Raw genomic sequence first — 12112 nt, 5'->3', positions numbered from 1 at the left:
GTGACCAAAGTATTAATTTGGTTAGTCTTCAATGAAAATAAAGCTGTATATTATCTGCATATAGATGATACAAAATATCCTTAAAACAGTTAAGAATCTGTGATAGGGAAGAATATATAAAGAGAAAAGTACAGGTCCAAGAACTGAGCCCTGTGGCACTCCACAAGTCAAAGGAGCAGAGTCAAATGAAAAGCCAGCCACACCGACTGAGAAACCCTTATTCAACAAATAAAGAGGAGAACCACTCCAAATTAGAGCCAGAGACACCTAACAGCTCTAATCTATTAATTAAGATCTGATGGTCCACTGTATCAAAAGCTGCGATAAGATCTAACAGTACAAGCACAGAGCACCGCCTGCATCAGCAGCAATTAAAAGTTCATAAAAAACTTTTAGAAGAGCTGTTTCTGTAAAATGTTGCCTCGGAAAACCAGAATGAAAAGAATCAAAGAACCGCTGCTCCTCTAAGAAGACACAAAGTTGCAGTTCAACCACCTTTCCCAAAACTTTGGCAATAAAAGGCAGTTTTGAAATTGCCATGTAATTACTCAAAATAGAAGGATCAGAATTAGATTTTTTCAACAGCGGCTGAATTACAGCATGTTTAAAATACGATGGAACCACACCAGATCTCAAGGAGCAATTTATGATATTCAAAAGGCACGGACCTATACAACTCAGATTTTAACATTAATAATGTTGGCAACAGGTCAGTAGGACACGATGAAGGTTTCATCTTCCTGAGCTGCCAGAAAGATCAGAAAGTGAAACTTCTGAGAACACAAAAGACTCGGAATATGAGTTAATGAGACCACTAGGTAAGACAGCTGGAACAATATTAGCCCGAACAACATTAACCTTGCCAATAAAAATGTAAGAAAATTATTGCAGTCACTTTTAGAAAAAACCTGAGTAATAGATTGAGATGGAGAAATAATATTGTGAATAGTATCAAATAGCACTTTGGGATTGCGATTGTGAGTCTGAATAAGATTAGAAAAATAAGCTGTTCTAGCATCCCTAACCAAAGAATTAAAAGAAGCAAGTAAATCCTTTAAGCACGAAAGATGAACTTCCAGATTAGTGGACTTCCTTAGGCACCCGCTTTTCAACATTTACCTAGATTGTTGTAGACATGAACACACATGAAATGTATGTATTCCAAATAACGATACATTATTTACCCTATACAATTCCAGACACTTAACTCCCAGATAAAGAGACTTCAGCGCCTGACTTGACTTCAGTTGCATTTATGGGGGATGAGTGAGCAGGCTGCCTGTTGCAGTTGCTGATTAACACATTTGCAAAACAAAGTTGCTGATGAAGAGGTGCGAAGGAGTTTAAGGTGGCCTGGCATTACGACTTTTTTCGTAGGCTTTAGAGATTGTAGTGTTAATGAAAGGTACAGTATCTGGTGATACTGCCTCTGTATGGTATTAAATCTCAATCCAGGCTCTTTATGCGTAGCTATTCGCTGATGTAATAAACTTTCTTCTTCTGTGAATTTCTCTCTGACTGAATATGGTTTTTATGCATGGTTCTTAGTGGCTAAGGAAAAAGCAACTTGTCTTGTTTTTTTCAATTTGTTTAGAGCTAATCATCTGTGATGGTCAATGTTGTAAACTCGTCCTGTAGCACTTGTTTCAAAAGAGTCCACAGACTGAGGTTTACTTAGTTATGTTGACCTCTTTTGTATGTGACTTTGGATAAATGTATCTTCTAATTGAATAAATGTAAATATAAGGTGCATCAGTGGTTATCAGTCATTGTTTGCCTGTGATAGCTTTTTCTGACAATCTCCTTAACTTCCTTCAATAACAGTTTACTTGCACTTCAAAAACAGGTGAATCAAATTTCCTTATATTGACTTGGCCCACGGCCTTGTCTTTTTGAATGTCATTTTATTGATCTGCAAAATACTTCTCTACTTACTCTTTTCAGTACCTGCCATTATGATTTCTGTCTTTACCCCTTCAGAGATGGGTTTTGGAAACTTTCAAAAGGATTTTTCAAGAATTCATGTGTTTTCTTTATTCTCTCGCCTCATCATTATTTGCTATTGCTTCTTTAGATTTTTTCACTCTTTAAATAGTTAAAATATTAGTCCTTAGCAGCAACCATTTCCTTGTTGAAATCCAGTGAAATTGGTATTTCTTAAATTAACCCATTTAATGGTCATTTCTTTGCTTGGTATTCCTTAATGCCTCCTTTACCAGGTGAAAACAGGTCATACAGTGTCATTAAACACTTTTGGTAGTAATGACATAACTGTTACTATCATAAACTGTCCGACACTGTATACAAATTTTATATATTTTTGGTTTCCCTTTTTTTGCATGTTAGGTCCCCATTGTAGCCTTAACCGCTACTGCAAGTCCTTCCATTCGACAGGATATAATCAAAAGTTTGAACCTGGATAACCCTCAGATCACATGCACTAACTTTGATCGACCAAATCTCTTCCTGGATGTTCATCAGTAAATCTGGAAGCATAATCCAAGACATAAAGAAGTTCCTTATTAAAAAGGATGTGTAAGTCTCTTAATTGCCAAATTAGTAGAACTATAGAGTTAAATATTTTAAACACTTAACAATAACGTATTTAAATAAAGTTGTAAGCTGTTTATCTTTTTTTCTGTTTGTTCACGATTTTTTGATTTTCACGAAATTTTGCTTGTTGGTAAAACCTAAAATATAAGCTATATGGTGTAATGAGAAGGGTTGTATGGTGGGGTTGGCACACCAAAAATCAGTGCTGACATGGGGACTACAAATCCCATCAGGCAGGAGCAGTGCACAGGGGCTGTTGGGAGGACACAATTACCACTGTGCATTGGTAAAGTGGGATCTAATCAAGGAATACCGGTGTTACTCTTTTTTCTCAGTTAACTTTGATTACGACTTTTGCCCAAGGGTATGTGATATTGTCTCATTGTGAGTTGTTTTTAGCCGTATTAAATTTCCAAAGGGTTGTTTTTGCCAGTTTATTTTCATCGAGACCCTTTTCTGAGAAATAATACGTTTCCAAAAGTAGTATATGGTTTTGCCAAACCCTTAATAAGCAATGTTCCTTTCTTTCACCATATCAAAAAACTTTTAACACTAGAATTGCTAGGCATTTTTTCAGTTCTGTAATCGACAAGGCTACACCAACTGTAGCTGAATTCTTTTATTCTCACTATTGGCCTATCAGCTTGACATCCTGATAACATATCTCTACTGCCATATCCCCAAAAGTCACAGATATCATAGTACAGCTTGAGTGAACATGAAAATAATTTGTTTCATGGCACACAGCATATTGTTTCGAATATATTCACTTTAAGTATTAGCAAACATTTTCAATTAAAAACAAAGTGATAAAAAAAGCCCCATGGGTTGTGTGGCCTTGGGGCAGAAAACTTTGTTATTTATTAGTAAAAGGCAAAACAACCTATTTAACACTAGAATTACCAAAGCCTACAAAAACTTGTAAACTCGCCCACCTTAAATCCCTTCATCTTTCCGTCAGCATCTTTTGTCTTGTAAATGTGTCGATCAAGCAGCCTGCTATAACCACCACAACACCATCAACCCCGATCGGGAAGGGCAATAGGTTCACCCAACTTGAGCCTTGATTATCTTGGAGTGAAGTGCTGGAGTTTTAGAGGGAAAATAATAGATTGATATTTGTAACACATGCATTTCATTTTATCTTGGTAGAGTGTTGTGATGTAGGATTTTGCATATAACTTGATAAATGTTTTGTATGTCTTTATTTATAATTTAGGCAAACCAATGTAATTTAGTGGTACCTTGGTGAGAGGCATTCTTGTTTATCCCCCCATGTTTACGACTTTTCTTTGTAATTTTACGACAGGATTTGGGGGATGTGTCTTAAACCAGTTTGATGAGCATTTCTTTGCTAAAGTCTTTTCTCCCATCCCCCACACAAAGCCAGGTTAGTGTAATATATGGTCTTGGGGGGGCAGAAGATAAGATGTTCTATTTCACCCATTGGTCTGAGGTATGGCTGTTTGGAATTGGCTAGTCTCAGAGGCCTTTAAGTACCATGATGTCCTATTGGTTCTAGGAATTGGAGAGAACATCTATAAATGTACTTGCTCAACCACATTCTCTCTCTCTGACTGACTGACATATGATGAAGAAGCATCTCTCTAACTGACCCACATATGAAGAAGCATCTCTCTTGCTAACCTGTGATGATGAAGACCACACAATGAAGAGCACAGCTCAGCAGCCATATTGAACAGACATGTGGCTGAAAGCTGAGCACCAACGATGCCTTAACTAGAGACATTTTAAGTAACTGCAAGTCTGTGTGCCACCTGAATTACACATCACCATTTTATCAGGTTGTATGGTTGCCAATATTCAAATGTACTTTGCATTTTGTTATTATTTATGAATATTATCAGTAATACATTATTTTATGTGTAACTTAACTCCTGCTTGTCTTTTACTACATCTAATTGCCTGAGGTTATAGATATAGAAGGGAAGGTGGGGATAAGTTATATACAGTGGTAAGTCTGTGAGATTAGGTATTCTAAGGCTACATATTAATAATACAATAGGGACAGTAGAGCAATATATATTACTCTACCAAGATAAAACAATTGGCGTAGTCGGCAGGATTTTGGGGTAACCAAGTTTTGCACCCTGTTTGCAAATACTGTTTTGATGTATGTGTTTGTTTATGTATGTGAATTTTAGGGCACCCAGTGTACAAATGCGGTGGAAGTAAAACATTGTTTGGTTGCTGAATGGAATATAACCAACAAAGTGTAGAGACTTCATGTGTGTCACAAGGACACCCGCATGTTTGTTAGTACTGGTGGTAGTGAGTCCCTAATTAAAGTGCTAGGGAGTGGTGAAAGATGCATGCGTCATTCATACGGCATTTAAGTGGTTAAAGTGCTAGGGAGTGATGGGACATGCATTCGTCATTCATACGGTACTTATTCGTTTAGAATCTTTGTGTATGTATGTGTATGTTTGCTTACAGGGGCAAAAGTAGGCCAACCCATAACGAATTTGGCAAATTGTATTAGAGAAATTGTAGACTTAGAAATGCCTAAGTTCATTTTAAAGTCAGCCATCTTCCAGTGGAGTGGCAGAGGAAGCAGGCTAAAGCTAGGAAACCTGTAGTTCAGGTAGAGAAAGCAGAAGCTGAGCTGAGTGTGCCACAAAATGGAAGGGGCTGGAAGGATTAAAAGCAAGAAAACAGAGATCAGGTTTAAAGAAGACAGCTGCTGTTATAAGAGGTTTACTAGCTTGTATTATTGGTAATAAGGAAGATCATGATAAGGAAGAAAATAGCAAAGTGAATGAAAGTGAAAGTTGTGGAATGTTGAGTGAGAGTTTTGAAAGATGTAACAGTTGGTGTGATAATTGTGAAGTGTTAGCATGTAGAACACCCACTGCTAAAGTAGAAAGCAGTGAAAGAAGTGGAAAAAAGTAAACCACCCATGGTGAAAGTTAGGGCAACAGTAACCAGATCGGACTGGAACCCTAAAACATGGGTGGGTGACTTACATGAGACAGATGTGTGCTCAGATAAAGAGTGGGAATGTGAGTGTGAGGAAAAGGAGAGAGATGAAAGGAAGGAAAACAGCAAGGGTGTTTTCTTCCTTTATTCTCCACTGCACCACAATCTCCAAGTAATTCTGAGGCCTGTCCAGTATTTAAAGAGCATGCTACACTGATAGATATTTCACCACTGTTAGGAAAGGTAACCAGTGCTGCATGAAATTTGATTTAGGACAAAGAGATCAGATAGAAGGCAGAGGAGCTGGTGAGTGTGAATGGCAATTGTTGACTAGAGGGCATGAACTGGATATTGGCATTGGATACTGAGTAAAGAAAGTGTGGAATTAAAACAAAGAACAATGGAAATGAAAGGAATTCAAGTGCTTGTGTGTGAAAGGTCTGAATGTGCTAGTGCAAGAATGGCTGAGTTGGAAAGAAAGTGCACCAGTTTAGGAGTTGGTTTGAATGAAACAGGACAAGCCAAAGAACAAAGGATGGGGGATGGTGCAGCAGGAAGCTCAGCTAGCAAGCCAGGAATGCACATCGGTGTGAAGGTCCTAACAGCTGTGCTAGGGCCAGCAGTAATTAAAAACCACACACACTTAGGTTCAGTAATTGAAACCTGACTGACCAGTTGTTCAAAAGACAGCCTATGACTCTCCATGCAATAAAATGGAGAAAAGTGAGCTGGTCTTTAGTAAAGAACACAGGTCAGTTTTAGCAGAAATGCTGGATTTAGAACTTGGGTTCTGGAGAGGCTTCAGTCCACACTTTCAGGTAGTAGTTACCATACAATAAAAAAAGGACACACAGGCAATGAAAAAAAAATAGAAGGGTAGCACAGGAAGACAGGAAATGGAAAACAGTTATTTCTGTTTCAATTTTCTGGCCTTTTGCAATAGTGCTACTTCTATTGTAAGGTTTTATGGACTTTGGTTTGGTGCAGGTAATAAATAGTGAAGGCAATTAGCAGAGTAAAATCCATGCAGGAGATCGGGTTACCATTGGCACATTGGAGTGGTGTGGCACTAGTGCCAAGCTGTTCCAATGAATGCCTGGAAGCAAAGTTTGAGTTTTGGCACCAGGTCGACAGCCAAGAAAATGAGATGGACAGAAACTGCTTTGTCACCTTCCATTTTGCAGACCTGCCTACATAGCAGAATGAAGAAAAGACAACACGTAAAGACTAAAGACAAAGACATGAAGAAGAGCTGAAGAGACAGCAAGAAAAAGACACTTACTGGGGTTTAAGTGAGTAACAAGTCCACAAGTCATGCAATAATAATAGGACTAGTCACAATAGCTATAGTTTAAAAGGAAAGGTTTGTTCATTACTGCAGCAAATTTATATTCCAAGGGGTGGAAACTGAACAAACCAGTTAGGAATGCCAAAATAAGGGGATTCATTTTGGGCTCATAAAGTATACATTCTGGGTATTAATTAATTAAGAGGGATAATTAATATAAGAAAAGGTATACTGAGCAAATTGGTGAACTTTTCAGGAAAGCAGGTGCAGCTGGTACATTTGCAAGACATATGGGCTCCGATGTTTAGATATAGTCTAATTGGGAAAATATGGAAGCCCTGCTGAGATTGTCGGCTATGGTGCAGGCACAGGACCAGTGGGCCAATTCTGAACCGAGGTGTTTAGCACAATGAGTATGCATATGGTGAGCAAACAACTCTAGGGGTGGCCTACGGGGGGAATGATGAGAGTTGCAAGCTTTGATGTCTCATGGTGGTGATGCCAGCCTATACTGGTAAAGGCTGATGGCAGTCAAGAGTTGCACCATGGGTAGGAAAGCACAAGAGGCAACTAAGTCAACCCCAAATGTGTGCAGAGGGGCCACAAATGTTGGTTTGTGAACAGTTTATGCAGTGGCACATGGCTGTCACTTGGGCAGAAGTGGTTGTACTGGCACCTGTGGCATGTTACCTTTCAAATTTTGATGTTAATTGTACAGCTGCATATGCTTAGATAGTTTGGGACAGGGGTCTAATTAGCAGTTAGACAGAGAACAAGTACAGATTAAAAATTCACACAATAGACTCAATTGTAGTGGGCTAGTTTAGTGGAAGGTGTGGACTTGTCTCATTTTGAACCACCAGATCTGATGACATATGAGACTGCAGAAAGAGTTGACGCAAGCTGGAGCAGATACAAGTCATCGGGCGCTTCCAAGTTCTTCAGATTGTCTTTGAAATAAAGAAGATATGTAATGGACAAATGGTCACGGACAACTTTTAACACTGGGAGAGCAAATACTGCAAATCAATGCACAAGTTATGCATCAGACTCTTGAAACAATTTAAAGACATTGTGTATAAAGACACTGTACAAAACATTCATCGGGTGGAGTGTTGTGATGTAGGATTTTGCATATAACTTGATAAATGTTTTGTATGTCTTTATTTATAATTTAGGCAAACCAATGTAATTTAGTGGTACCTTGGTGAGAGGCATTCTTGTTTATCCCCCATGTTTACTTTTCTTTGTAATTTTACGACAGGATTTGGGGATGTGTCTTAAACCAGTTTGATGAGCATTTCTTTGCTAAAGTCTTTTCTCCCATCCCCCACACAAAGCCAGGTTAGTGTAATATATGGTCTTGGGGGGCAGGAGATAAGATGTTCTATTTCACCCATTGGTCTGAGGTATGGCTGTTTGGAATTGGCTAGTCTCAGAGGCCTTTAAGTACCATGATGTCCTATTGGTTCTAGGAATTGGAGAGAACATCTATAAATGTACTTGCTCAACCACATTCTCTCTCTCTGACTGACTGACATATGATGAAGAAGCATCTCTCTGACTGACCCACATATGAAGAAGCATCTCTGCTAACCTGTGATGATGAAGACACACATGAAGAGCACAGCTCAGCAGCCATATTGAACAGACATGTGGCTGAAAGCTGAGCACCAACGATGCCTTAACTAGAGACATTTTAAGTAACTGCAAGTCTGTGTGCCACCTGAATTACACATCACCATTTTATCAGGTTGTATGGTTGCCAATATTCAAATGTACTTTGCATTTTGTTATTATTTATGAATATTATCAGTAATACATTATTTTATGTGTAACTTAACTCCTGCTTGTCTTTTACTACATCTAATTGCCTGAGGTTATAGATATAGAAGGGAAGGTGGGGATAAGTTATATACAGTGGTAAGTCTGTGAGATTAGGTATTCTAAGGCTACATATTAATAATACAATAGGGGACAGTAGAGCAATATATATTACTTAATATGTAGCCTTAGAATGCCTAATCTCACAGACATACCACTGTATATAACTTATCCCCACCTTCCCTTCTATATCTATAACCTCAGGCAATTAGATGTGGTAAAAAGACAAGCAGGAGTTAAATTACACATAAAATAATGTATTACTGATAATATTTATAAATAATAACAAAATGCAAAGTACATTTGAATATTTGCAACCATACAACCTGATAAAATGATGATGTGTAACTCAGGTGGCACACAGACTTGTAGTTACTTAAAATGTCTCTAGTTAAGGCAATATTGGTGCTCAGCTTTCTACAGCCAAGGCCTCAAGTCTGCCTCAATATGTTCAGTATTATATATATATTTATTTATATATATATATATATATATATATATATATATAAACTGCTCAAAAAATTAAAGGAACACTTTGAAAACACATCAGATCTCAAAGGGAAAAGAAATCCTCCTGGATATCTATACTGATATAGACTGGGTAATGTGTTAGGAACGAAAGGATGCCACATCGTTTGATGGAAATGAAAATGATCAACCTACAGAGCCCTGAATTCAAAGACGCCCCAAAAATCAGAGTGAAAAAATGATGTGGCAGGCTAGTCCATTTTGCCAAAATTTAATTGCAGCAACTCAAAATTGCATGCAGCCCTTTGTATGGCCCCTGTGTTCTTGTATACATGCCTGACAACATCGGTGCATGCTTCTAATGAGATGACAGATGGTGTTGTGGGGGATCTCCTCCCAGATCTGGACCAGGGCATCACTGAGCTCCTGGACAGTCTGAGGTGCAACCTGGTGGCATTGGATGGACCAAAACATAATGTCCCAGAGGTGTTCTATTGGATTTAGGTCAGGAAAGTGTGGTGGCCAGTCAATGGTATCAATTCCTTCATCCTCCAGGAACTGCCTGCATACTCTCACCACATGAGGCCAGGAATTGTCGTGCACCAGGAGCCACTGTACCAGCATAGGGTCTGACAATGGGTCCAAGGATTTCATCCTGATACCTAATGGCAGCCAAGGTGCCTTTGTCAAGCCTGTAGCGGTCTGTGTGACCCTCCATGGATATGCCTCCCCAGACAATCATTAACCCACCACCAAACTGCTCATGCTGAATGATGTTACAGGCAGCATAATGTTCTCCATGGCTTCTCCAGACCCTTTCACTTCTGTTACATGCTCAGGGTGAACCTGCTCTCATCTGTAAAAAGCACAGGGCACCAGTGGTGCATCTGCCAATTCTGGTATTCTATGGCGAATGCCAATCGAGCTGCATGCTGCTGGGCAGTGAGCTCAGGGCCCATTAGAGGACATGGGGCCCTTGGGTCACCCTCATGAAGTCTTTCTGGTTGTTTGGTCAGAGACATTCACACCAGTGGCCTGCTGGAGGTCATTTTGTAGGGCTCTGGCAGTGCTCATCCTGTTCCTCCTTGCCCAAAGGAGCAGATACTGGTCCTGCTAATAGTTATGCACCTTCTATGGCCCTCTCCAGCTCTCCTAGAGTAACTGCTTGTCTCCTAGAATCTCCTCCATGCCCTTGAGACTGTGCAGGGAGACACAGCAAACCTTCTAGCAATGGCATGTATTGATGTGCCATCCTGGAGAAGTTGGACTACCTGTGCAACCTCTGTAGGGTCCAGGTATCGCCTCATGCTACCAGTAGTGACACTGACTGTAGCCAAATGCAAAACTAGTGAAGAAACAGTCAGAAAAGATGAGGAGGGAAAAATGTCAGTGGCCTCCACCTGTTAAACCATTCCTGTTTTGGGGGTCATCTCATTGTTGCCCCTTTAGGGCATCTGTTGTTAATTTCATTAACACCACAGCAGCTGAAACTGATTAACAACCCCCTCTGCTACTTAACTGACCAGATTAATATCTCATAAATTTCATTGACTTTATGCTATACTCTGATTAAAAAGTGTTCCTTTAATTCTTTTGAGCAGTATATATATATATATATATATATATATATATATATATATATATATATATATATATATATATATATATATATATATATATATATATATATATATATAATGTGTCTATTATTTTTTCAAAGGAAGCCCACCATTTATTCTCTCATTTGCATATATTGTTGGGTGTGCCGCATCTGTGAAAACTTTGCACTATATTCTTCCTTTTCCATGTCAAATTCATACTGGCTATGTACTTTGTATTTCATGGTATTTGAAAAACATTGCAGTGCCAGTTCAGGTGAGTTTTTAGTCATTCTTTGCTTAACTGAAATAACAAGTGCCAACAGTGTTCAGATTTTGGTATTTTTTTATTTATCTCGCGCAGTGAAACAATGAAAGTGTTTACAAGTGCAACCTTATTATTTTATACAGTAGTAGTTGTAGATAGATACTTTATTAATCCCAAGGGGAAATTTACTTTAAAGTAGTAAAAAGTTTCCAGGAAACGAGTCCAAATAAAAGAAAGTGATCAGTAAAATAGAGAAAAAAGGTAGAAAAATAAAGATGTACACAGAGCTGCTGGAACGGCTGCCACTCGCGGTGGCGTCTGAGTCAGAAAATAGTTGTCTGCTAAAGACAGATAGCATTCACATCTGGATAACAATGTTCAGTAATGTTGCTGAATTAAGTCCATTTTATGATGTGTTATTACAAATATTTGTAACTAGCAAAATACCCGCGCTTCGCAGTGGAGAAGTAGTGTGTTAAAGAAGTAATGAAAAAGAAAAGGAAACATTTTGAAAATAACGTAACATGATTGTCACTGTAATTGTTTTGTCACTGTTGTGAGTAATAAGTGTTGCTGTCATATATATATTATATATATATATATATATATATATATACACACACACGCACACATATAAACATATATATATACAGTGGGATGCAAAAGTTTGGGCAACCTTGTTAATAGTCATTATTTTCCTGTATAAATCGTTGGTTGTTACGATAAAAATTGTCAGTTAAATATATCATATAGGAGACACACACAGTGATATTTGAGAAGTGAAATGAAGTTTATTGGATTTACAGAAAGTGTGCAATAATTGTTCAAACAAAATCAGGCAGGTGCATAAATTTGGGCACCACAAAAAGAAATGAAATCAATATTTAGTAGATCCGCCTTTTGCAGAAATTACAGCCTCTAAACGCTTCCTGTAAGTTCCAATGAGAGTCTGGATTGTGGCTGAAGGTATTTTGGACCATTCCTCTTTACAAAACATCTCTAGTTCATTCAGGTTTGATGGCTTCCAAGCATGGACAGCTCTCTTTAACTCACACCACAGATTTTCAATTTTATTCAGGTCTGGGCACTGAGATGGCCATTCCAGAACGGTGT

General features: G+C 38.5%; 1 protein-coding gene across 1 annotated transcript in view; it reads left to right on the top strand.

Moving 5' to 3' along the window:
- The window catches only part of wrn (WRN RecQ like helicase), a 188558-nt gene that overhangs the window by 72173 nt on the left and 104273 nt on the right, over positions 1-12112 (top strand). The window contains 2 exon segments of the mRNA XM_039758781.1: positions 2347-2481; positions 2483-2535. Coding sequence (XP_039614715.1) covers positions 2347-2481; positions 2483-2535 — 188 coding nt within the window.

The sequence above is a fragment of the Polypterus senegalus genome, chromosome 7 (genome assembly GCF_016835505.1).
Source record: "Polypterus senegalus isolate Bchr_013 chromosome 7, ASM1683550v1, whole genome shotgun sequence".
NCBI lineage: Eukaryota > Metazoa > Chordata > Cladistia > Polypteriformes > Polypteridae > Polypterus > Polypterus senegalus.
This window is presented reverse-complemented; position numbering and strand designations above follow the sequence as displayed.